Source organism: Sabethes cyaneus, chromosome 3 (genome assembly GCF_943734655.1).
Source record: "Sabethes cyaneus chromosome 3, idSabCyanKW18_F2, whole genome shotgun sequence".
Classification (NCBI taxonomy): Eukaryota; Metazoa; Arthropoda; class Insecta; order Diptera; family Culicidae; genus Sabethes; species Sabethes cyaneus.
This window is the reverse complement of record NC_071355.1, coordinates 66717307-66744736: the sequence shown is the minus strand read 5'-3', so window position 1 is coordinate 66744736 and position 27430 is coordinate 66717307. Positions and strand designations below refer to the sequence as shown.

The 27430-nt window shown below is 40.6% G+C and overlaps 1 protein-coding gene across 2 annotated transcripts in view; it reads left to right on the top strand.

The window, feature by feature from the left end:
- The window catches only part of LOC128743883 (furin-like protease 2), an 803052-nt gene that overhangs the window by 748314 nt on the left and 27308 nt on the right, over positions 1-27430 (top strand). For both annotated transcript variants that reach the window (XM_053840572.1, XM_053840570.1), the window contains exons 7-10: positions 1229-1532; positions 1590-2756; positions 2869-3056; positions 11806-11962. In XM_053840572.1, coding sequence (XP_053696547.1) covers positions 1229-1532; positions 1590-2756; positions 2869-3056; positions 11806-11962 — 1816 coding nt within the window. The remainder of the gene's footprint in view (positions 1-1228; positions 1533-1589; positions 2757-2868; positions 3057-11805; positions 11963-27430) is intronic.

Below are 27430 nucleotides of genomic sequence, written 5' to 3'. Positions count from 1 at the left end.
GAAAGTGAAAAAGATTTAAACATGACAAACCCAACTCAAACAGCCAGTTGAAATTTTTCTAACAGTTTTTTTTATTATTTATTCTCTCTCGTCCTTAAATAGGGTAAATTAACCATTAGTGGACCATTTAGTGCTTAAGTGGCTTTCTTCCATGAATTATTTTGAACTGGCAACGCCAAACAAGCGACAGATGGTACTTACAATTCGAGTAATTTTCGATTAACGCTAAAAAATTATCAATTGATGTTGCAAATCTCTATATTTAACACATTTTTTAAAACGCATTAGAATGTCCGTTTTCCTTTTATGGACCTTTTGGTTTACAATAGGATAGCGACCGGGTCCATTATAGGAATTCTAGTGCATTTTGCATGAAGGACCCTCTAATAGCGACATATTTTGCACTTTTAACCGTATAATGGACCCTCACTTGTTAAAAATGTCGATTTTAAGACATTAATCATCAAATGCGGCTAAAGTTATGTAATCTGAACTGTGTGGTACGTTTAGTACTTTCCGTTTCAGGTCATATATCCTCAGAAATAAGTAGTACAAACTAATAAACCTCGAAACTGTGCCTGAGGACCACTATATATAAAGGGTCCACTATAGGTTAACTTACCCTACGTTAAGCTCGACTTCACAAGCGGTTGTTACTCCCCTACATTAATCGAACATAGCTTTAATCTTAGCTAGCTAATATTCAATACAATCTTCGTGCATCAATCATTGATCCGCACGATATAGCGCCATTATTTTGCCATACTACCCCTTGTAAAGGGAATAAAACTTACTTCCATTTTAGCTCAAATCGTATCTTTGAAGCGAAACAGATTACGTATGCCATTTTTCCTCCATGATGCAATGAATAGCGTATGATAGGTTGACATCTTCATGTCGAAATTCGACCTTTTTTTCTGTACAAAAATTAAAGGGGAAATTGCTTTCATCCTTACCGAGCCCCGCTCGGCACCCACTAGGATGATAGTGCGTTTTTTCTTTCGGCTAGGAGACACACATGAACGTTCGTGCGTTTTTGATACGTGCTTTCTAGTCATGTTTTTGTGAACTCAACCGAAAGGGTTGATCGATTGCGGAAAGAATTTGATGATGGCGTGACATGTATTGTTAGTGGGAAAAGTTAATCCATGTTGTATCATGTGGAAAGTGGAAAGGGTTTGCTATCATGCTATCGTTGATGGTATCAATCTTCTTTACCCCGTTGCAGGAGTGCGAATGCTGGATGGAACCGTTAACGATGCTGTCGAGGCGAAAGCGCTGGGTCTGAATCCGGACCATATTCACATCTACAGTGCATCCTGGGGTCCGGAAGACGACGGTTCCACCGTCGATGGACCCGGACCGTTGGCCCGAAGAGCATTCATCTTTGGGGTCACCAGCGGACGCCAGGGCAAGGGATCAATCTTCATCTGGGCCTCCGGCAATGGAGGTCGTTACACGGACAGCTGCAACTGTGATGGTTATACCAACTCTATCTTCACGCTATCTATCTCTAGTGCAACTCAGGGAGGGTAAGTTTGATTTTTTTTGTTATTTGAGCCTTTTCTACAACGAGTTTTCCCCGACAGTTATAAACCTTGGTATCTGGAGGAATGCTCATCAACGCTGGCTACAACGTACAGTTCGGGAACTCCAGGACACGATAAAAGCGTTGCCACCGTCGACATGGATGGATCACTGCGTCCGGATAGAATATGCACGGTCGAACACACGGGAACATCCGCTTCTGCACCGCTAGCGGCAGGTATAACTGCTCTGGCCTTGGAAGCGAATCCTTCGCTAACATGGCGTGATATGCAATATTTGGTCGTCCTAACCTCGCGCCCGGAACCATTGGAAAAAGAATCCGGATGGATTTTGAACGGCGTTAAGAGGAAAGTCAGTCACAAATTCGGTTACGGTTTGATGGATGCTGGCGCGATGGTTAGTTTGGCCGAACAGTGGACAAGCGTTCCTCCGCAGCACATCTGTAAATCACGTGAAATCAACGAAGATCGACCGATTGAAGGATCGGTCGGATACACTCTGCAGACCCACATGGACGTCAACGGGTGCGCCGGAACGGTCAATGAAGTTCGCTTTCTCGAACACGTTCAGTGTAAAATTACACTTCGCTTCTTCCCCCGGGGGAATCTTCGAATTCTACTGACGTCACCAATGGGAACGACAAGCACTTTGCTCTTTGAACGACCACGAGATGTAACCAAATCCAACTTCGATGATTGGCCGTTCCTTAGCGTACATTTCTGGGGTGAAAAGGCCGAAGGTCGATGGACTCTACAGATCTTGAACGGAGGTCATCGACGGGTTAGTCAACCAGGCATCCTATCTAAATGGCAGCTCATATTCTATGGAACCGATCAGAACCCAATAAGACTAAAGAACGAAGGCCAACGAAGTTCCAGTGCGTACTCCAATCTGAATCCTTTCGTTTTCCCCACCGAAACGGACATCAATCAGCCGGCTCTGAGCGGAGGTTCATTCTATCAGCAGGATTTATTTTCCAACTCGATGAGTTATCCATACCTATTCAGCGGAGCTGGCAGTGGAATCGACAAAACAGTCACCACTCTCAATGGACACAACATCCCAACAGCACAGCGGGAAAATGTAATGGCAGATTCCAACAACAAGCTCGTAGTGCTGCATGATTGCGATCCGGAATGTGACCAACAGGGTTGCTATGGAAAAGGACCAACGCAATGCGTTGCCTGTAAACACTACCGACTGGACAAGTAAGTGCATTTTTTTTGTTAATTTACACATTGCTTTTCTCACCCATGCCATGGAAGAAAAAAAATCACAATAATTACTACTCATATTCGATATTCCTTTTTCCTCCGCTAGCACCTGCGTTAGCCGTTGCCCTCCGCGCAGCTTCCCGAACCAGGGTGGAGTGTGCTGGCCATGTCACGAGTCCTGCGAAACCTGTGCCGGGGCTGGACAGGATAGCTGCCTAACCTGTGCCCCCGCTCATCTGTACGTCACCGATCTGGCTGTTTGTCTGCAGATCTGTCCCGATGGGTACTTCGAAAGTGAGTATTTTTTTCTGCCTGTGACCGGTCACATTACAATAATGTTGCTAGCCATCTGCCCGTCGGCATATTTACTGCTAAAATTGTCGTTTCAGTGCATGTGAGTGATTTATTTTAATTAATCGAACCTTGCGGTTCTGGCGTGCGGTTTACCCGAGTGCTAGTGACGTTGTTGCACTATAATTAAGCGGTTTATTTGAGCGGAATTTTTCGTGGGACATTGGGCACGCTTTTTCTGCTTCTGTCTCGCTAGTGTGTCACATGTTTGTCGGTAACGTCGTCATCGTTCGCATTGGTTTCATGATTGACGCCTGAGGTCACCGGTTAATGTCTCTCGAAAACACATTCATCATGCCGGGGACAGTCCGGAGTACATCTACCGACTGACCGACCGACCGACAGCAGCTGCAGTTGGCATCTGTCCGGTTTACGGGTTGGTGTTGAATAAACTGTGTTTTTTTTCGTTTGTATATCGACAGCCACGAACATCATTTTCGAAATTAATGGGTTCGTTCTGGTTGGTCCTAGAGCATTTGTTTGTTTTGAACCTAGGAGTTTAAGCTCGCCAATAGTAGTTCAACACACTCGAGACAATAGTGTTGTTTATTGCAGTTTGCATTGACAATTACTTTTGGTTTCCAGTCTTACCAAATGGATTATGCAAATGTGCATAAATATGTTTCCTTGTCTGCAGTTCTAGTTGTAGATACAGTAAAGTTACAGATATAAAGATTGAAACTTCTGATAATTGAAATTGCAAGGTACTATTGTACCTTGAAGCATGGCCGTGTGGTCCCTATGAATTTCTATTTTTAAGTTACTTTAACGCTCCAAAACCTAAGGCTTCAAATCACAAAGTACCCAAGAACCCAATCACTTGGAAATGGATCAGCGTGTAACTCTTAAGCAAACGTGGTCCGACAGAAATTGCAAGTGGAAGTTGATTAACCATTCAACCTGATCGACAGAACCGGTATAAGTCTACCTTGACGGTCATGGCCTGCTAAAGCTACGCCGATGTACATTCCTTTTCAAATGTCGATAACAAAGAAATTCCCGTCGTCCCGTAATGTTCATTAAATAACTCTTCAGCATTCGGTACAGGCTCCCGGCTGGATCTCCTTTCCTGTTTGATCTCCTCTTTGCTTCAGTTTGGATGGTTTCACGGTTTGCTTGACCACCATCGTAGACTTCACTTTCCAAAATCCAAACTCATGTTTGACGCCTACCATGTACATTATCGGCTTGTAACGTCAGAGAAATGTTTTGGCCTGGAAAAAGAGAGTAAACGAAGAATGGCGAACAATTATTTCTTATCCGGAGTTTCGGGCGCAATTAGATTTAAAATCAAAAGTTGAAATTAGACTATAAATTAAAGTTGAAATTGGACTTGAAATCGGACTTGACATAGAACATTAAATTAGACATGAATTTGGACTTACAACAGAATTTGAAGTATTTATTAGAAATTGGACATGAAATTTTATTTGAAATTGAAATTGATTTTGACTCACAATTATAATACAGCCAGAATTTATTAATTGGACCACCACTATCGAGTCGTATTCGATAATTGGGCTGACTAACAGTTGATTGAAATTTCCAAATTATTTTTTTCTGTAATTTTGGAAACTTTCGGGTCGGAATACATATTGAAAATCTGGTTAAGCTTGAAAATGGAGCAAGTAAACTTTTCGGTGTGCTGTCTTTGCACTCAAGTATGATGCTTAATAATCGACTGTTGGTATGACTAGTTGTTAACAAGTAATGGCTGTATCGTCGGGAAGAACAGCGACAAAGCGCAAATATATCACATAACCTCTAGCTAAAAAGCTGGACGTAATTCGTGACGCTGAGTCCAGCAGATTATCTCAAGAGCAACAATAAATAGGATCTTGAATCGCATTTCTTGACCCCTCAAATGATTCATTTTGACAGTGAATTTTGACATTTCAGTCCAACTAGCATACACCCAATTAACGAACCACCAATTAACGAATCTTTGCTGTAATATTAAGTAAAACATGAATTTGGAAGTTTTACTTTAAACGATTTATCTCTTTTTCCCTTTCTATTCTATTTTTCTTCTTTTCCGTACTGTTTTCTTGGTTTTTTCTCTCACTTTCCTTCTATTTTTCCACCTCTTCTTTTCTTTTCTTTTTTTCCGTTCCGTGTTTTCTGTTTCATTGTACAGTTTTTTTCTTCTCCTGGCCCCTTTCATGCTTATTTTCAGTCCTGCTTTCCTTCATGTCTTCTACTTATTCTCTGTTTTTTCCCGTTTCCCGTTTTTCCTTCTTTTCTGTTTTTTCCATTTTGTTCGTTTCCAGTTTTCGTCGTTTTCCAACTCTTTTTATTTTCTTTCCTTCTCGTTTCTCTTGTTCGTCTATTGCATTTTTACTTTTTTGATACCCCGTCTTTTCTGTCACATTTATTCTGTTATTGTCTCCCTTTTTCCCTATTCTCTTCGATTATTCATTTTTGTTTGCTGTTTTCCGTTTTTTTTTCTCTTCCATTTAACCGTTTTCCATCGTCTGCTTTATTTTTCTGTCCTTTTTCCCGATTTTTGACGCATCTTTCTCTTTTTAAATATCGTTTTTCCACTTCTTCCTGTTTTCTTCGTTTTCTTTGCCGATTTTTTTCCTCTCTCGTTTCTTTTTCCATTTCGCTTTTGATTTCTCATGTTTTCTGTTCCGTATTCTCTTCTTGTCTCGTTTGCACTCTTTTTCACATCTCTTTTTGTTTTCTTTTTGACTCTCGCTTCTCTTTTTATATCCCTACTTCCGATTCTGTCACGTTTTTTCTTTCGTTTTTCTACTTTTTATGCCAGTTTTCTTTCTGTCCGCTGCCTCTCTTCTCTTTACCCTTTTCATATTTTCGTCTTTTTTGTTACGTTTTTCCACGTTTTCAAAAGCGTTTTTCTTCTTTTTCTGCCTCATTCTTTGTCTTTTTGGTAATCGGTCTTTTCACAGTTCCGGGTTTCGTCTTTTCCGTTCCGTTTTTGTTGTTATCATCTGTTCCATTCTTCCTCTTATTAGGCCCTACTTTTCCTCCTTTTCTGTTGCATTCTGGTTTTTTGTTCCGTTTTATCTCTTTTTCTCTTCCATTCTTATATGTTTCTCTACATTTTTTATTTTTCTGTCCCGTTCTCTTTTTCTGATCTTGTTTTTCAAAACGTGACACAAACTTGACAAACGGGTCAGAAAATAAAGGAAAAACGTGAGAGAGAAAAGGATACAAATTAGCAAAACTGAAAAAAAAACTAAAAAAAATGTGACAGAATGTGAAGGAAAACGAAACATAAAGCGAGAAAAAAGTGGAAAAGAAGAAAACGTTCTCCCGGAAAAACGGGTCAAAACGAGGAAACTGGAAAGAAAAAAATTAAAAATAGATGAAAAAAGTGGTAAGAAAACGAGCATTAAAACAGAAAAATCTGAAAAGCAGGACATAATAAAAGGAAGGACGGAGCCTAAGTAACACTGTCAGTTTCATTGCGCTCTAATCGCGGTTTCCTTGACCAATTTTGGTCATAAAAGCAATTATAAGAGTATAATAAAACCCAAATGATTACTGGGGAACACACGAACGAAATAAACGAGCAAAGAACAAATGAAAAAGGGGATAAAAAAAGGTGCTAAAAAGTGGCGACGACGAAAACAGGACGTAAACCAAGGCCGGAAAAAAAAGTCGAAGGACAAAAAAAAGGTCAGGGAATGATAAAAAACGAAACAGGAGAAGATAAAAAACGCGCTTAAAAAGAAGGAAAAAAAAACAAAAACGAAACATAGGAAATTCAAGACTCGGAAAAAGGGTAAAAATTAATCAGGAAAAGATGAGCAAAGGAACAGAGAAAGTGGAAACAGCGGGCAGAAAAAGAAAAAACGAGAGAAATTAAAGGAATAATAAGACAAGAAAGTGAATACAGGTCAGAAAACAAGAGAAACTCAACGGGAAAAGTAGAATAATGCGCGATAAAAAAGAAAACAGGTAGAGGAAATGATAAAATCCGGAAAAGGAGGTCAAACGAGAAATAAAAGAAGAAATCTGGGATAAAAAATGAGAAAATCGGACGATCGGATGGAGTAAAAGAAGAAAAATATAGAAAAAGCGGACTAAAAAAGATTATATGGAAGAGAAAATTATGAACAACGGGAGACAAAAGGAGAACCGGAGAGGAAAGGAAATAAAGAGAATTATATACAGAATGAAAAGACAGAAAAGATGGAAACACGAGGCATCAAAAGTATGAAAACGGAACAACTAAAGACGAAAAATGAGAAGGAAAGGTGATAAAAACAGTTAGAAACAAACGAAGAGTAGAAAAAAAACGGAAAACAAAGGAAAACGAAACAGTGAAACAGGAAACATGGGACAGAAAAAAAGTACAACGAGATTTTTTCTCTCAGGATGGATAGAAAAAACCAAAAAAAAACATGAAATCGGAACAGCAAAGGAAAGAAAACGGAACGAAAAAGGAAAACTGTAGTAGAAAAGAGAAAAAGCGGAGCAGAAAAGTGATAAAACGTGTGAGTGAATAAGACGAAAAATGTTAATTTTAATTTCAAGTAAAATATTCACGTCTAATTTCAAGTTGTATGTCCAATTTGAAGTAAACTCAGATTAGTCCAATTTCAAGTCTAATTTAATATGCAATGTCAAGTTCTGTTAAATATCCGATTTTGTGCCCATTATGGTAGGCATCGAACTCAAATTTCAGGTTCAATTGTAAGTGAACATTGATGATTTCAAATCCAGTTTCATGATACAATTTGCACTCCAATTTCAAGTCTAATTTTACTTCCAATTTTTAGTTTTTCAATTTCAATCTTAATTTTTTAAATCAAACTTTAAGTCCTATATCCAGTTTAGGTTGAAGTAAAGCTTCAAGCCCAAATTAGTCTAATTAAATGCCTTTCGTCAATTTAGATTTCAAATCCAATTTTAAATCCAGTTGCACGCGAAAGTTCGCTGTTTTTAAACTAATCGGCTGATGGTATTTTTGTGATAAGTAATAATAGATTGTACATCGTACGACTATTCCGATTTTCCGCAGTCATTTTTTGTTTGTCTAGACACGCTAGTGATATGACCATTTTGCTAGTGAGTAATTCTCGCTGAAACGGGGCCACTGCTGACACAAGGTCTTCAAATATTCGCTTAATTGATTAAAAATGGTTAAAAAATAAGAATTACACTTTTGATACCTCTAAATAGTGGACCCCTCGTTCGTCAAGGGGCCTAACAGTTTCAAGAAAAGTTGAATTTCAAAAATTCGCCATGAAACAACTAACAAATGACCCGGTTCTGTAAAGAAGAAGAATAGGGCTTTCAAATGGAGTAAAAAAAATTTTGGCGGCCATCTTGGATTTGGTCGCCATATTGGATTTTATCAAAAAATCGCCGTTTTCACCAAGAGCCGCCCAACCGATTTTCACTTTAAGACCACCATTGGAAAACTGATAGAAAAGGCTACAGGAAATATTCATAAAATTAGGCGTGCAATGGCATTAACTGAATAAAACAACCAGTTATTTGTAGCAAGGTTCACAATTTGCATATAATTATTGTGAAATTTGCAAAATTTGCTATGAAACAAACTACAAACGACACGGTTTTGTAAATAGGAATAGGGCTTATAACAAAATAGGCATAAGTTAGTTATTTGGAAGTTTTTCTCTTATTAAATGCGTCAAAATATTCAGTCTACATTCATTTTCAACTCGAAAATAGGCGAAAAAATTGCTGGTAACTTAACTTGTTAGAAAGAGATTGTTAACATAAACAAAATGGTGTTTATTGCAGCCGAAGTACAGTTTAATTGGTCTGTAAACATGACTGAGATGGATTTTTAAAACAACTATAACTTTTGAGGATACAAACAGATACAGTCAATTGACACTTGCTTTTACAGGGTTTTTGTTGTATTTTTAAGTAGGAGTTGTTTGATCTGCCACCATTTGCCACCTTGGGAAATATTTGAGCTCAAAGAAGTACTATTTTTCACCAAAAAAGCTCAAAATCTCCGAAACTTTAGAAAATAACAAATAATAATGTTCTACAGAAACGCTGATTTTAGTAAGATAAACAACTTTCTAGAACACTATGAACACGTAAAAATTGACCAGAATAAGTCAGGGTTTAAAAACTGTTTCAAAGGGTTTGTCCACGATTAACGCTTCATAGATAATTTCCATGAAGAGATATAAGTATGGTGTCTTTGACAAAGTTGTTTGTATTAATATTTACTACAACTTTGTTGATAGTACCAGACCTGTATCTCGAATATACGAGAAAATAAATTTCGTATCTCACGTTTAAGGGAATTGATCACCCAAAGATTTCTCTCACAAGAAGGGGCTTGATATACCAAGAAATGTTCCTGAAGACACTACATGCGAAAAACGTTTCGGCGCAATATCACACGATCGCGTATTTCGCTGTTTGGACCACTGTGCATTGTTGAAATAACTACTATGTTGATTGAAATCATTTTATATATTTTTCCACTGCGACTGTAAGTACTGTAGATTTATAGTAATAAGATTTATACCTTCTAAATTTATATTTACTATTATAAAATGTAGATAATATTATTCTAATCAATCACAACTATGCTGTTTCCGTTACATTTTCACTAGTGTATGGATAAAATTTTGTAGTCAGTGAAAACAGCTCTCCCTCAAATCCGCTAAAAAGTGAAAGAACAATAAAATAAAACTTTCTCTTCACGACTATCATGCGTACAACTCACCTGTCCATGTTGCAAAAGTAACCCATCTTGAGGTCACTTGGCCACGTGTCCAAGTAACGTTTCGAGTTACAGGCTTTTGGCATTGGATTTGCATAAAAATTGTGCTTGAATGCACTGTTGTAAAAGTACGGACACAATCCGTGCGAACCTTTCGGGAACTTTCCGGCTGCCGGTTGATCCTTTCCGCACTGTCCCATGTTCCAGTTGATATGGCAATTTCTCCGACTGGTTCCATATTTTGAGCTGGTGTGAATACACTGGATTCTTTTGGCAGCAGCTTTCGGATCCAGCGGATACCGAACTGATTCACTGTCGAAGGCCGGCCCAGCCGGGTCGCACGCTGTTTCAAAAAACTGAATTATTACTGACCTAAATTAAAATAATCTGTTAAGCTTACCATCGATACGTCCAATTTTATGAAATCCAAATCTTCTTCCAGCTTCGAATGCCACCTGCGACCCGAAACTAAAACCAAACACTAATCCTTTGTCCGGATCAAATCCAAGCCGCTCCAAGCGTTGAAAATGATCGGTTAAGTTATTGGCTATTTTATCGAAACGCGGTACCAGCTCATAATAGTAGTCCATCTTGCGATTATTGTTACCATAGCTCATAAACATAACACATCCTTCACGATAGGTCGTCATATTGGACACCAAATCGGTAACCCATTCCGTAGTGTTGCCCTCTCGCCATCCGTGCACGATTATCGCAAATTGTCCCGTTGGATCGCATCCATTTTCCAGGAAGTCACCATCGTTGCTCGACAATTCCACCATGTGCTGTAATTCTCTAAAGGGAGAAATATTTCCTTGAATTTCATTTCATATTTTCTAATAGTTTCAATCCGCTACCTGTTAAATATGAAATATTGTATAGCTTTGATAGCATCTGCACCGGCTGCTAGTCGGAAACGCACCAACAGCAGCGCCAGAATCGTGCAAACTTTCAACATAACTGCAACTTTACCGGTTTTAGAAGAACAGCAGAACGATCCTCTTCTCTGGTACGCCAACGTTAAACTGTCTTCGATTCGCCGAGATGACGCGAGATTATTCCAAAAGATAGTGGCAGTTAAATTTTTGGTGAAACCCGTCTTGTGCAGAGAAAGTAGATCACATTTAACAGGGCAAACGCGTTATGGAACGAAGAATGAAAAAAAAGAGTCTCATCACGTAGCATCGTGGACCCGCGGAATCATTAGTTTTCATCAGCACCTGAAACCGCCACCCCCCGTTGACTCAAAGCAGATCAATTGATGAATGATGCGGCTTGTTTTTTTTGCCGGCCTAAAAAATGGATACAAATTTATAGATTGTTTTAAGACTACTGCCACAATCAATGTACCTAGTACCTACATAGGCCTAACAGTTTGAGATAGGTATAATACCGTACATTCCGATTTGTGAGTTTCTGACTGCTAACATATTGAATCCAATTTAGTATCTTTGATAAATTGAACTCCTTTACGAGTTCATATTTAATATTGATCTTCTTAGATGGTTGCTGCCTGCAGCGTTAATAATTTCCACTTCGTACTGTCTAAAATGTAATTCCAACTCTACGAGCAGCTAGCTAGATGGCTAGCATAACCTATAGCTAATTCACCCATTGAACTTCAACCCGTCGACTCTGACAATTAGTTTCGAACAAAGAAAGCACTCCGTGGACCGATGTTCAGCCGAGAACGAGTTCAGTTGAGTCATGTTTCCGGGTTCAACCGTACGAACTGTACGGGAGCACAAGTAAACTTGAAAAGGCGCACCATCCTGATAAACATTTGCATCCACCTGGAACGTTTGCTGAAGCACAATGAGCTACTATCAAGAAACCACTCGCTCCATGGAGCAGTTATAGTGCACGTGGGGAAGTTGCTCAACTCTGCGGTGGGGTTTGGCAAGTTGATGCTGAAAATTTATTTAAATTAATTCCAACAGCATTACGGCCTCGTTCGCATTGGCTGTACTAATTTTGATCTACCATCTTTCCGTCTATTTGCAGACTACGATAACCGAACATGTGTTCCGTGCGAGGCCAACTGTGCATCCTGTCAGGACCGACCGGACTACTGTACCAGCTGTGATCATCATTTAGTTATGCATGAACACAAGTGCTACTCAGCCTGCCCGAAGAATACTTACGAGACGGAGGATTACAAGTAAGTGTCGGTTGTCTATGATATTTGAAATAGCAGTCTGCCGGTAGCTTTGCTATAGGGATTGTTTTTTTTTCTTCTGTTGTGCGGTACATTCACCACTGTCACAGTCGTCAGTGTGATGAGGAACTGAAATTTATTCACATTTAAATTTTCCTCTCACTATGAGATGAGGCGTTCAGACGGATTGACAAATCGATCCGACACATTCGTGAAATTTACATATCTACTTATTCACTGTGACCAAATGCGTTATTGCACTCAGTGTTAGTTAGCATTTTTAAATTGCACATAATTTAACGTTAAGTTAAACTTTGAAACAACTTGAATCTTCAAAAATGCGTGTTCATTACGACGTGTCATTCCATTAAAAATCTTAAATATGGGTCATTCCATCTCAAGTGGACACAAAAATCGGAAAAATTGGATCCGAACGTCAGCGATTTCAACCAAAGTTGGCATAATTGTTCATTCCGACCCCTTAAGCAATTTTCCCAAGTTTTCCCGATTGATCAATCCCCCTAGCAGTGGCGCTACGTCTTTTTTTACAGATATAAAAACATGCCAATATTATTTTTTATATAGGTTTTTGGCCGTGCAATCGAATGATGTTATCAATTTTTATCTAATTTGTCAACATCATACATCTTTTTTGCAACGTAAAACGAAAAATTCGATCATCTCAAAACATCCCTAATTTTATTTTCAAATAAATATGCTTAAAATGTTCGCCAGAAAGTTCTACATAATAATCATTTAACTAGAAAAAACAATATTGGTAGTTTGGGAGATATGGGACATGCGTAATTCTATCTAAATTGCTAGTGAAAGTATGTTTAAACACGTTTACCTGAAGCTTCCGGACTTTTGCATGACTAAATACATTGTGTATTTTGATGAAAAAGATGCATTTTCAACATAGAACCAGCATAATAAATTTTCCTGTTCTGGATACTTTTGTATATATTTAAACTAGCTGACCCGACAAATTTCTTATTGCCACAAATTAAACTGTGTTGTACATAAATCGTGAATCTCGGATGACCTTTGTCACAATCTCGAGTTTTGCAAGTTTCTGAGGAGTTCATGGGTGTTTTAATATACAAATTTTCCTCACAGTAAAGTAGAAAACAACTCCCCCCATTGCTTAGCCTGAAAAAATAAAGCGGATAGCATTTAGCGGAACACCAATTCTCGGTTGACCATAACGCGGAATATAGAGTTTCGCAGAATACCATTTCGCGAAAAACCTTACGCGGGATGTACCATTTCACGGAAAATCTTTTCGTAGAAAGTACCATTTCGCAGGGGTGACCCAACTAAAGGAAAGTAATAGAGGTCAGTAGATCTAGGAAAATAAATAAACCTAGATAGAGGTGATTTCTACGGGCGGCTGCCCCCGCCCCCGTAGTGGCCGGCGCTTCCGACGGCAGGTCGCCAGCAACACTCGCGGCCTCTGTCCGTCTCGCCCTGAATCATTGATAGTTTTTGGTGATCTTGTTATTGACTAATGTTTTATGAAAGAGTCTAAAATTTCTCGAGTTGGATTAGCTTTTGAGTAAGGTAAAAATTTCTGTTTTATTTGTATGAGAGTCCTTATCCCGCTACCACAGAAATGAGGGGTCTCAAAATATCACAAAAAATTTTCTTCCTCCTTCCCCCACCTGCCCAATTTGGTTCCATTTGCTTGATTAGTTCTCTAGTAATGAGGATAATTGTATTTCATTTGTATAGGAGCCCCCCCTCCGGGGGAGGGGTCAAAATTCCCTACCTAAAGAAGGAAGGGGACTCAATTCACCATAGAAAAAAAATTTGCCTACAAAAACACCCACATGCTAAATTTGGTTCCATTTGCTTGTTTAGTTCTGGAGTTATGAGGAAATTTGTATTTCATTTGTATGGAAGCCCCCCACCTAAAATGGTAAGGGGTCCTAATTCATCATAAAAAAATTCTTGCCTCCAAAAATACCCACATGCCAAATATGGTTCCATTTGATTGATTAGATCTCGAGTTATGAGAAATTCGTGTTTCATTTGTATAGGAGCCCCCCTCTCTTAGTGGGGGGAGGTCTCTAACCATCATAAGAACCTTCCCTGGCCATAAAAAAACCCCTATATGCAAATTTTCGCGCCGTTCGGTTCAGTAGTTTTCGATTCTATAAGGAACATTCGGGCAGACAGACAGAAATCCATTTGTATAGGTATAGATTTGTATGGAAGCCCCCCCCCCTTTTAGTGGCGGGAGGGATCTCTAACCATCACAAGAACTTTCCCTGGCACCAAGTGTCCCTACATGCAAATTTTCACTCCGATCGGCTCAGTAGTTTTTGATTCTATAAGGAACCTAGGGCAGACAGAAATCCATTTTTATAGGCATAGATTGGTATGGGAGCCCCCCCTCTTAGTGGGGGGAGGGGTCTTTTGCCATCGAATGAACCTTCCCTGGCCCCAAGAACCCTTACATGCAAATTTTCACGCCGATCGGTTCAGTAGTTTTCGATTCTATAAGGAACATAGGGACAGACAGACAGACAGACAGACAAACAGACAGATAGACAGAAATCCATTTTTATAGGTATAGAAATAAGTAACAATTTCTTACACATTTTTATAGTTTTGTTATTTAATTGTGCTAGTTATTTGTGCAATATAAAGCATTGCTATGTCGACTAATATGGTATTCCACTCCTGAGATTATTCGAAACTTCGAAGTAATTTCGAAACTTGAAAATGCCTTTATTAACACTTCATTGAACTATGGGAAAACTACCCTAAAAACGAACGAAACGAACGGTCTGCCAACTGATAAAATATAAGTGATCTTATGTAAAATTGTCCGGCGAATCGCGTGATACCAACTTCTTCCCTAATTGTCATCGGAAAGTACCAATTTTTGCTGATTTTCCCCTATTCTTGACAATGTTTTACCTTAATAGACTTTATCAGGCAAGGCTTAAAAAAAACAGAGTCTAAGAACCTAATTATATTATGCAAAGAAGTTCGTAGAATCGAAGAGGACTATTCCAATTTTTATTTTCTCAGGCTGTGAACCATTTCGCGAAATTTTTAACTTTTTGGTTAAAATGTGACAGTTCGATGGTTTTTTACCTTCTGTCGAAAATAATCCTGCTCGGGAGCAGAGATGCCAGAAGTGAAGACATGTCTTCATTTTAAAGACATTTTTGTTACAAAAAAATGAAATGTCTTCGCTTGAAGACATGTGAAGACATGTCTTCACCATGCAATTTAAATGGGCGGAAAGCCGAAGGAAGACAAATGAAGACATTTTTCCTTGATTCGTGAAGACTTTTCAAAAAATCACCTGGCATCCCTGCTCGGGAGCATGGTTAGTTTTGATCAACGTTTTGACAGTTCGATGGTTTGCTTCTGAGAGCCAATGAAATATGCACAGGTGAGGAAGAGAGCTTCGACGTTTACACTGATTTTTCTTTAGATTTTTTTTTACATTGGTATGGATGCTTATCGCATAATAAATTTGTTCAAACATACCGGGTTGAAATGAGATGAATTTTATCTATCAAATCAAAGCAGCTGAACTTAAAAAATTTATCCAATTTAACAGAATAAACAATGTTTTCATCCTCACCTTATAGGCTCTCATTGAGCAAAAAAACTATCAATCCGTCAAATATGAAATGGTTCGCATTCTGAACTGATTTTAACCACCATCAGAGAGGAGATATAACCATCAAACTGTTAAAAATTTCGCGAAATGGTTCACAGCCTCAACATCTTGTCTGGTGTAGTTTAAATATTGCTAAAAATAGACAAAAATTAGCAAAACTTGATACTTTCCGATGACAATTAGGGAAGGAGCGGGCACCATATCCTATCGTTCATTATGCCTATCGTCCATTATTCCCATAGTCCATTATGCCTAACGTCGATTATAGCTATCGTCCATTATGCCTAACGTCCATTATGCCAAACGTCCGCATGCCTAAAATCCGTATGCCTATCGTCAGTATGCCTAATGGGGTACACTCGCCCTCAGATATTAGCCGGATTCCACACCAGAACCACATTGACGTTGCATCACCATTTGATCGAATTTAAATACAGCAGTTCCCCGAATAACGCGGTTTCGAATATGAACGTTTCCAATAAGGACAGTCTCGAGCGATTCCATTAATGTGGTCGAACGTCCTTATTGGAGTCTACGTAGCATAGGGGAATTGACTTAATTGGTTTCAACATGGAATAACTCGTCATCCTGACCGTATAGAAGGTTGGTGTCTTCGACAGAGTTGTTCAGTACATCAACGGATTTGCATTGGATTATGGTATTGCGGAATGGTCTCACTACGTGGCGCTAGCGTATATGTAACACTCTTATACAGGCTATATCTTGCGCTGCTGACTGCCTAGAAAATTGCGGTCTTCGGGAAGGTTACTCAAATGACTGACACCTTTAAGGTGGTATGAAACGTAGCGCAAAACTCACTCGCGGTGCGTATATGTAGTATTCTTATACAGGCTGTGTCATGCGATGCTGAACGTTCGACGTTCAATTTTATTCTTTGGCAACATTTACTGCCTGCAAAAAAATCTATCGTGCTAATCCACCAACTATTAATGCGACTTCCTAAACGGCCAGAAAAATCCCACCAACTCACTTATTCAATTAGTCTCAGTCACGTTAACACATTTCCAGCTACTTTCTAAACATGCTTAATGATTCATGAACAATTATATTTTCATTTTTATCCCTATTTTTTTTTAATCGAAACTTGCAACAACTTAATAGGCATTTATGTCACACAGCATCAATAATTTGAAGTCAACGGCATACGTAATGTTATTTTTAGTAATTCAGCTTTCTCGTGTTGCGGTATATTTTTCATGTCCGTTGCAAGTTAAATGCGAGGAGTGCATTTTTCGGAGAATTTTTGTTAGTGACCTGCATTGTGTTAAATAACGAGCAAAATATTAGCTAATTTTCCAATTAGTTAAATAACAACTGTCACTTAAACAACCTTACCGAAGAAAGCAACTTCTTGTATATTACCAAAATCATGAGTTACGGCAAACACAAAAAAATTACAAATACACTAGCGCCATCCGTTGAGTCAATTCTGTATTATTTTCCATACCACCTTGAAGGTGACAGTCATTTGAGAAACTTTCCCGAAGACCGCAACTTTCTAGATAGTCAGCAGCGCAAGATACAGCCTATTCAAAAATATTACATATACGCTAGCGCCACGTAGTGTGGCAATTCCGAAATACTATAATCCAACGGAAAGCCCACGATCTGCTGAACGCCTTTGTTGAAGACATCAACGTTCTATACGGTGAAGATCACGAGTTATTCTATGTTGGAACCAATCCGCTTCATATTGTTCCAGAAAAGGCAGCAACCTCTTCTGAAGACATTACTTACTCACTTGTGTGTCCATGTCCGCCGGCCCGGTAGAACAAAGGGATAAAATCAGAGACCTCCACTGCTCACGGTTACTCGCCATGGCTTTTACCTGTCGCCAGGACAGGTTCTCGTCTACAGCCCGGATGTCGTTGGCTAAGCTCCGTCGCCATGAGCCTCTGGGTCTGCCTCTTCTACGCTGTCCTTGTGGATTCCAGTCGAGTGATTCTCTGCAGATCTCGTTCGCTCCTTTCCTCAAGGTGTATCCGATCCACTTTCACCTACGTTCACGAATTTCTGTTGCTATCGGCCGTTGATGACAACGACGATGGAGTTCCTCGTTGGATATCCAGATGTCAGGCCACCAGGCACGAATGATGTATCGCAGGCACCGGTTAATGAATATCTGCAGTTTTTACGTTGTTTTCACTGAGACGCACCACGTTTTGCAGACATACAGCAGTACGGATTTGAACGTTTGAATTAAAGACTCGGGTTTTCGTACGTAGAGTGATCTGGTTTAAGCGCCAAATGTTTCGCAGATCTGCAAAGGCACCCCTGGTCTTCCTGATCCGTGTGGCTATATCAGTCTTGGTACCATCATCAGACGTTATCTGGCTGCCAAGATATTGAAAGGTGTTTACCTGCTCAACTTGTTGTCCCGCTACTGTGATGTTGGTGGAATTGTCTGTGTTTACTACCGTAGACTTAGTTTTTGCTACATTGACTGTGAGACCTGCTGCCTGGGTGCTCTCGGATAGGTCATCTAACTTGCTCTGCATATCGTTTTGGCGTTGTGCGAGTAAGACAATGTCGTCGGTCAGGTCGAAGTCATTTAGCTGCTCCATCGTTAGAGGATTTCAAGGCAATCCTCGATGTGGTCTACTGTCAATTTATCCAACTAATATCTCATCCATAACGATGAGAAACAGAAGCAGTGTTAAAAAAATTAGGCACAAATCTTTCACATGATTGTGAGGAACGTGCTGCTCGAGCCAAAGATGCTGATAAAAAATGCAGCCCTGTCTCACGCCAGCAGTTACTCTTAGAGGGTCGGACAAGACGCCGTCGTGCAAAACCTTGCATGAGAACACCTTGTACTGAGCCTTGAAGAGATGGACTAGCTTATCTGGAACTCCTCTACGCCTAAGTGAGCCTCAGATGTTTTCGTGGTTCAGTCGGTCGAACGCCTTTTCGAAGTCAACAAACACCGGCAGATCTGGTCCAATATAATGCGAAGCGTTATGATATGGTCTACATATGATCGGCCAGCACGGACTCCAGCTTGGTGCCGCCGGAGAGTAGCGTCGATCTTCTCCCGGATCCAGTTGAGAATTACCTTACAGAGTACTTTGAGAGTAATACAGAGCAACGTGATGCCACGGCAGTTACCGCATTCAGTTACGTCTCCTTTTTTAGGGACTTTGTCCACCGAAAAAGTTGCGGTTTCCCATATATTGCTGAAAAGGTGATGTATCATCTGGGCTGACAAAGATGGGTCAGCTTTGAGCATTTTGGCTGAAATACAGTCTATCCCTGGTGCTCGATTAGATTTCATACTCTTGATGGCTGCTTCAATTTCATCTAGCGATGGCGCCTGCGAGTTGACGCGATTAATTTGACGAACTGTAGGCGTCATACGCTGCTGGTTTTGTTGGTCTCTAACATTTAAAACTCGGAAGAGTTGTTCAAAATGTTCAGTCCATCGCTTAAGCTGTTCTGTACGGTCAGTCAGTAGCTGACCAGCTCTGTCCTTTAGCGGCTCTGTCTTTGTATTCATCCTGGCACCACTAAGGCGGTGAGAAATTTCGTATAACAAACGGATATCACCATAGGCCATTCACCATTCTGAAGACATACCTTTCTAAAATTCTCTAATTCATGGTTTCAGAAGTTATGAAAGCACCACTTATCATGTAAACACGTGGATTACTTGCCATACAAGCAATTTCTAAAATATACAATTTTTGCCCTGGAATTTGTCTGAATTTCAGACTCTGAAAGCGGCCTTGCAGTACGTTCTGCATCCATAATAACCAATCGTGTTACTCAGCAAATTCTAGCTTCCGTGAGCGTTGCTTTGTCACTAGATTTGGCAGGGCTATGCAGTTCGGTGCAACTTGTGCCTTGAAATGTCTCAAACTAGTCTCCTGCATTGCTTTTAGACATGAAATGGCGAAACTTCTGCAATTTTCGGGTCTCGTTTGAAAAGCGCGTCCACTTTCGAATGACTTTTAGTACTTTTAGGCTACTTTCAGGTATTCGGATTCATTATTAAAGGTGAATCTGAACAAAGCTGCCTGAACAAAGCTGTCGGTTACTTGCAAATTGAAAATAAGCTAATTATCCACGTCACCTAAATTACCTGTCACTCACTATATTTCCTACAATCCATCAGATTTAAACTATCAGTATGCTAAGACGCATACATTTTACCAGATAATGAGATGTGGTTACACTCCTTTTGATGTCTTATGTAATGAAAGACGCTGCATGGTATCACTGACGAGTGACATAATGACAGCACCCGTGTGATGATTGCAATTTGATATGGAAACATTACTCCATTATGCACATTCTTATTGTGCAGAAAGCTATCATTACTGTATTAACTTTTCAATAACACAAGCGTCGTGTTTATGTGCATCAACCATGCTTGTTGATTACAATCCACTTTCAAGAGCAACCCGGTTAGTGATCTTCATTGTGATAACCAAACCGACTTGGCCCGGCTTTGTTCTTTCGACTGGTACAATAGTCCTAAGATTTTCTAGAACAAACGCCTAATCTCAAACAACCCCGCCGGCCGCCTTCGTAGCTTCCAATGCTCCGGCCGCAGCTCCACAGAATCGGTAGAAAACCGAGAGCACGCCTACCTTCTAGGTTCTATACCAGAGAGTAAATATACTGGCTGCTCAGATTTGTATAGGGATCAAACAGTGTGATTATTTTTACTGAAGCCAAAGATCTTTACTTCTAAACAGAAACCCGGTATGAAAATCCTTAGTTCAACATCAATGCTTTCAAACACCCACCTGAGTGCAAGGTGCAAAAGATGCACTGAAGACGTTGATTACATGGACTGCTTTATTCGAAACGATGAATATTGCTCATGCTTTGCTTTACGGCTGTATTGGAAATCCTAGTCCTAGACGTATCATTCACCATAAGAATCGAATGCATTGGAAGCTTCTGTTGTCTGCCTGATAATTTCATTCGTTTCTTTTTCCGACAAATGTTGAAACTTCTACTAACCTAGTCAGAGCTCTATTTAATATTCTCTAAGTAACAGGTAAATGGAAAATTGCTTAATCCTAGGTGTAAACATGTCGGCATGCGATTTGCTACTCTGCTAGAAGAGCTCGGAGAATATGAAACGTATTCTGTTGATCAGTGGATGGGCTTGTTTATACGAACGTGTATTATCTAGGTATCTACTATTCAGTTCGAAGTTTCCCCCGGTCCCGGTTCCTGTCCGTATGGACAAACAAGAAGCAAATGACGCTCGAACACAGAACAATGGGAAAGCTTTCATTCATACGGTATGAGGCGTATTTCTCTAAGCTTTGAAGCTTACCGAGTAAGATGACAATTGCACCAAGCCGCCAGACTGGTGTTTCAATTTACACAAGCGATTTAATGTAACGAGCATCGAAAGTAACGGATGATTGCTTTCTCGTTTCTCGCCTGTTTTGCCAGCATAAGTAACATACAGTCTCATAAACATGCCGAATTAGCTAGGGATTTTAGCGTGGGACCGTATGTGGAGTACTCGAAATGGAGTGTGGGGCTGTCCCAATAATCGAATTCCGACATGTCGTTTGGATGGCATGTGAACTTTTGGGAATGAATTCTTAGTCGGAAACGGGCAGATTTCGTCGTCTATCGAACGAGCAGAGGCGTCGATGTCGCCACGCTCGCTCGCTGCTGTCTGCTGCCCGTTACTATTTGACCTTATTAGATGCCGTCTTTGTCTCTCGGTCCGAGCAATGCAATGGGGGAAATTGGTTTTTGTGATTTTTTTTCTTCCTTATAATCTGACAGCCAGACTATCAAAGGCTTTAAAGAGAAAAATGCCCGGAATTGGACAAGGCGGGGAATGCCAACTGTGTGTGTAGGATGGAACCGATAATTGCAAATAACTGTTTGGTAGACTTTCTCTCGAAATGGACCCTGCATTAGGATTCAAAGGAATATTTTCACCATTTGAATTAATTCGATTATCAAATTAAATTAAATGTTGGATTTCAAATTACTTTTGGGTTCACTGCGTAAAACCGGTTACATAGAAGTAGTTTGAAATGTAGGATGTGGACACGAACCTATTAAACGCGACGTTTTTTTCTAACAGATACGAAAAACTGAAACTTTCAAGATGAACTAAGAAAAAATAGGAGCCTTGAAAGGGTAAATTAACCATTAGTGGACTGTTTATGTTAAACACCCAACCGATGGCACCTTCAATATTAGTAACTTTCGATTAAATCTAAAAAAATCAGTTTATGTTGCAAGTCTCTATATTTTAGATATTTTACAAAACAGATTGATACGTCCGTTTTCGTTGTGGTTGTGGGCCCCTGTGGTTTGTAATAGGATAACGATCGGATCATTTCATTGTGCACGTTTCATGTCCATATAATATAACCGTTGAATTAGCGTCTTGCATAGGGTACACTTTGTACGGAGACTTATTCTGTTCGATCCATAGTCTATACGACTTCGGCTGATAATACACCTCCGAATCTCACGGCTAGTGTCATTGTCTGCCATTATCTGTGAGCCAAGGTAAACAAATTCGTCAACTACCTCATACTCACCACCGCCGATCTTTACACTACTGCCTGACTGCCTACACGTTGCTCGGCCTCGGTTCTGCCGGCCAGGATATATTTTACCACAGATGATCTGCCGGCAATATCCATGTCTTCGGCAAAGCAAATGAATTGACTACATTTGTTGAAGACCGTGCTACGTCACGTGCTTCGAATGAACTCAACAATCCACCCGAAATCCGAACACAGCTCTGAATCAGTAGCGTTCTCGTCCATAACTCTTTTCGGCCGATGGTATCATATGCAGCTTTGAAGTCAACGAACAAATAGTGCGTGCGTCAACGATCAAATGGTCTGTATTCATGGCCCTTTTGGAGAATCAGCCGCAGTGTAAATGATTGATCCGTTGTTGACCATCCGACAACGAAACTGGTTCAAAAAATTCCCACAAAACTGTTCGTAATTGATGATAATCGGCGGAAAATGTTTGGGACAGTACTTGTAGGCTGCATTGAGACCGCACGATAATTCTCATAGTCTAACTTGGTGCCCTTCTTGTAGATAGGGTAGATAACCCCATTTTTGCACTCATCTAGTAGCTGTTCTGTATCCCAAATTGTAACAATCATCCTTTGCAAGCAAGGAAATTCCTCTCCGATGCCATCTTTTCCAGCCGGTTTATTGTTAAGGGGACATGAACGACTAAAAATTTTGAAAAAATCATTATTTTTTTATTTCAGATTTTGATTCTGCAGTTTTTTCCGCTTATTTTGATACCAAATTTGTAATAACAATAATCTGAAATAAAAAAATTATGTTTTTTTTTTTCAAAATTTTTAGTCGTTCATGTCCCCTTAAAACCAAGCTGCATGATGGGCTCTTTAACTTAATATTTTTTGAAACGATGGTTTTACAATTGAAAAAAAAAATTTTTTGGGAAAGGAGGGGAGAGTTCCAAAAAAAATTTCATTACTTTCCCCTACCGTCCCTCCATCAATTGTAAAACCATCGTTTCAAAAATTATTAATATTAATGCCTGACCGCATTTCAAGGTCAAAGACTAAAACACGAATTTGGTCAACTCCTTAACTTAACCTATCGTTGGGACTGGCGCATCTTCCCCGTTTATCGCATCGTAGGTCATTTCACGATTGCCCATCAAAAAACTGCCATTCTTGTTCCGATATATTTCCGCTCGCGGGCCAAAGCCTTTGCGGGATGCGGTCAGTTTCGCGCTTCCTGAAAACGATGCAGCTGTCTACGACTCCACATACTCCTGGTCTTCCAGGCAAACATCTATACTCACTGCCTCGTCCTTTATAACTAATATTAACTGCTTTTAGTTAGTAATAGTTATAAAGGACGAGGCAGTGAGACTAGATGTTCAACGCGTAGTAAATGACTGAAGCATAGTAAGTCGAAACGTCCGCTGAAAACATTTTAGTTCTTATTTCTCACCGAAAAAGTCAACAAGAATAACATATAGAATTTCACGGTGACAAACCCCAACAATAACACCATAGATTGTGTCCGAAGTAGCACACTTTAGGTCAATTTAGTTGAAGCAACCGGATTACGACTGAAATTAGTCATATTTCGGTTACCACAACTGGGAGGAGCTGGAGGAAGGTACTACGTACGACTATATTCTTAAAGGCGGTAAAGTCGGCCAAGCAACAAACTGAGTTTTATTGTACTCTTATAGCGGTTTTCACATAAGATCACTGGCGGACAGGACAGGAATGGTAAGCGATGGTCAAGCTGTGGAGCCACCAACACAGGAAGAGGTTAAAAACACAATCAGTGAGCTGAAAAACGGTAAGGTTGCAGGGAAGGACGGTATCCCGGCTATTAAAAATAACTTCTAAAAGCGGGGAGCGAGTGGCTGTACGAAGCAATCCACCAGATCATTGTCAGGATCTGGGAGAAAGAACAAATGCCGGAGGAGTGGTTGGATGACCTCAATTGCCCAATTTTCAAAAAGGGGCATCGACTGGAGTGTAAAAACTATCGAATAATTACATTGCTCAATCCTGCCTACAAGGTGCTTTCCCGTATCCTGTTCTGCAGACTGAGGCCGTTAGCGGAGTCCTTCGACGGCGAGTACCAAGCTGGTTTTCGTGAGGGTCGCTCCACGACGGATCAGATGTTTACCCTGTGTCACTTGCTTAACAAGTTGTGGGAGTACAATTTGCAGACACACCATCTGTTTGTGGACTTTAAAGCGGCGAACGATTCAGTTAAACGAAATGAGCTGTGGCAGATAATGCTAGAACATGGTTTTCCGACGAAACTAGTTACGCTGACTCGTGCTACGCTGGACGGATCCAAATCATGCGTTAGGATAGCGGGTGAGACCTCAGCTGCTTTCGTGACGTTGGATGGACTGAAGCAATGGGATGTACTCTCTAACCTGCTATTTAACATTGCCTTGGAAAGTGCATTACGAAGGGCAAACGTGGAAAGGAATGTAACTATCGTCACGAAATTTCACATGCTTCTTGGTTTTACGGCTGAAGTCGATATCATCGGAATCAACCGTAGAGTAGTGCAAGAGGCCTTCAGGCCCTTTGAAAGGAAGCGGGAAGATTGGAACTTACCATTAATACCGCCAAAACGAAGTACATGGTTGCTGGTAGGGAACGTGGGAGCCCAAGAAGTGTTGGTGCCGAGGTGGAGTTAGATGGGGAACGATATGAAGTAGTGGAGGAATTTATATACCTTGGTACACTCGTGACATGTGACAACGATGTAAGGCGCGAAGTGAAACAACGAGTTGCAGCCACGAATCGGGCTTTCTACGGATTATGTAGCCAGCTGAAGTCCCGTAGTTTGCAAATTCGCACTTAACTGGCGCTCTACAGAACACTAATCCTCCTGGTGGCCCTTCGCGGAATCATGGACGCTAAAGGAAGCTGATCGGCTTGGGGTTTTTGAGCGTAAAATTCGTAAAATTCTGCGATCTATACTTGGTGGCAAAATGGAAAATGGAGTGTGGCGCAGACGCATGCATCACGAGCTGTACCAAGTATACAAATATGCTGATATAGTGAAGGTAGTGTAATGTGGCAAGCTTCGGTGAGCTGGACACGTGGCCAGCATGCCCGATGAAAGAGTAGCCAAAACTATTTTCAACAGAGAACCAGGAAGAGGCCGTAGACTCCGAGGCAGACCCCGGTGGGTTTGTGCTGTCGAAGACGATGCACGTTCAGCTGGTGTTCGTGGGGATTGGAGAACGGCAGCCCCGGACCGACGGTACTGGAGGACCGTAATTCGTTCGGCGCTGGATCGGTAACGAACCGTTGCTACTAAAGTAAAGTAAAGTAAGTATGGCGGTTTTCATGACCAATTCTGGTCTTAAATGCCATCATAAGAGTGTAATAAAACCCAAATTATTACCTGGGCGATAAGTCTAAGGACCATTTCGTTGGTCAGCGGATGTGTGCTGAACTCTTCAAACGCCGGTTTTATACCTTCTCCTTGTCGTCATCGTTTTACGTTGAAGCATCGATTCTTGACTCTAAACCTGCACATTCGAAGATTGATTGACCACCACCCAGACACTCGGTTCAGTCACCTGGCTTCGCCAGGTCAAGCGGTTTGTACAAAAGTTGCTGGTGTCCCAGCGGTACCACGAGGGGCTGGAGATAAGAATTGCTGAATAAGAGGCTATGAACTACTGTAAGCTCTATTTTATGCCCTTATCATCCTTAGTAACCCTCAATATTTTTGCATACCTAATGCAACGGTTTGTTTACGGCTGCATACCTAATGCAATGGTTTGTTTACGGCGCACAAAGGGATAGAATCCAAATCTAGGTAGACAACAGTACTGAATTTACTTACTTTGCTCTAGTAGCGATAGTCCGTAATCGATTATGCGTCGAACGAATTATGAACCTCCAGTACTGTCGACCTCCAATCCCGTCAAACACCATCTGAAGGTGCGTCGTCCTCGACATCGCACATCCATCGGCTGCGAACTCTATCTCGAAGTCTACGGCCTCACCCTGGTTTTCTGCTGAAAATAGTTTTAGCTATTCTTTCGTCGGGCATTCTGGCCACATGCCCAGTCCACCGCAACCTCCCAAATTGCACAACCATATCACCATATTTGTATACTTGATACAGCTTGTTATTTTATTTTTGCAAGAAGATAGATCGCAGAATTTTACGCTTAAAAACCCTAAGCACTCGTCGGTTCCTTTAGCTTCCTTTAGCGTCCATGATTTATGTCCGTAAACGGCCACCGCCAGGATTATTATTCTGTAGAACGCCAGTTTTGTCCGAATCTGCAAATTACGGGACTTCAGCTGATTACGTAATACGTAAACCTGATTCGCAGCTGCAATTCGTCGTTTGACTTCGCAACTTACATCGTTGTCGCATGTCACATGCGTACCAAGATAAATGAATTCCTCAACTACTTCATATCGTTTCCCATCCAGTTCTACCTCGACACCAACACCATTTGCACTTCCATGTTTCCTGCCAGCAACCGTGTATTTCAATTTGACGGTATTAATGGTAATGGTAAGTTCCAATCTCACTGCTTCCCGATTCAAAGGCCTAAAGACCGCTTAAACTGCTCTTCGGTTGATTCTGATGATATCAACGTCATCCCCAAACCAAATAGCTTACGAGATTTTCTGATGACATTCCGGTTCCTTTCCACATTTCCTCTTCGTATTGCACCATCCAAAGCCATGTTGAACAGCAGGTTAGAGAGTGCATCTCCTTGCTTTAGTCCATCCAACGGTATTCTGACGCTTGATTTTGACCCATTTAGCGCGTAACCAGTTTCAACGGAAAATCATGTTCCAGCATTATATGCCATAACTCATTACGTTTGATTGAATCATACGTCACCTTAAAATCCTCAAGCAGATGATGAGTCTGCAAGTTGTACTCCCGAAACTTGTCTAGCAACGGAGGGTAATCATCTGACCCGTTGTGGAGCGACCCTCACAAACACCAGTTTGGTACTCGCCGACGAAGGACTCCGCTAACGGTCTCAGTTTACAGTACAGGATAACGAAAAGCACCTTATAGGCAGAATGTAATACTTCGATAGGTTTTACACTCTAGTCGATGTCCTTTTTTGAAAATAGGGCAAATAAGGCCATCCAACCACTCCTCCGACATTTGTTTTTCCTCCCAGATCCTGATAATGCTCCGGTGGTTTACTTCCTACAACCGCTCGCTCCTCGCTTTTAAAAGTTCAGCCGGGCTTCCCAGCAGCCTGACCGTTTTTCAGATCACTGATTGCCTTTTTAACCTCCTCTTATGTTAGTGACTCCACAGCTTGGCCATCGC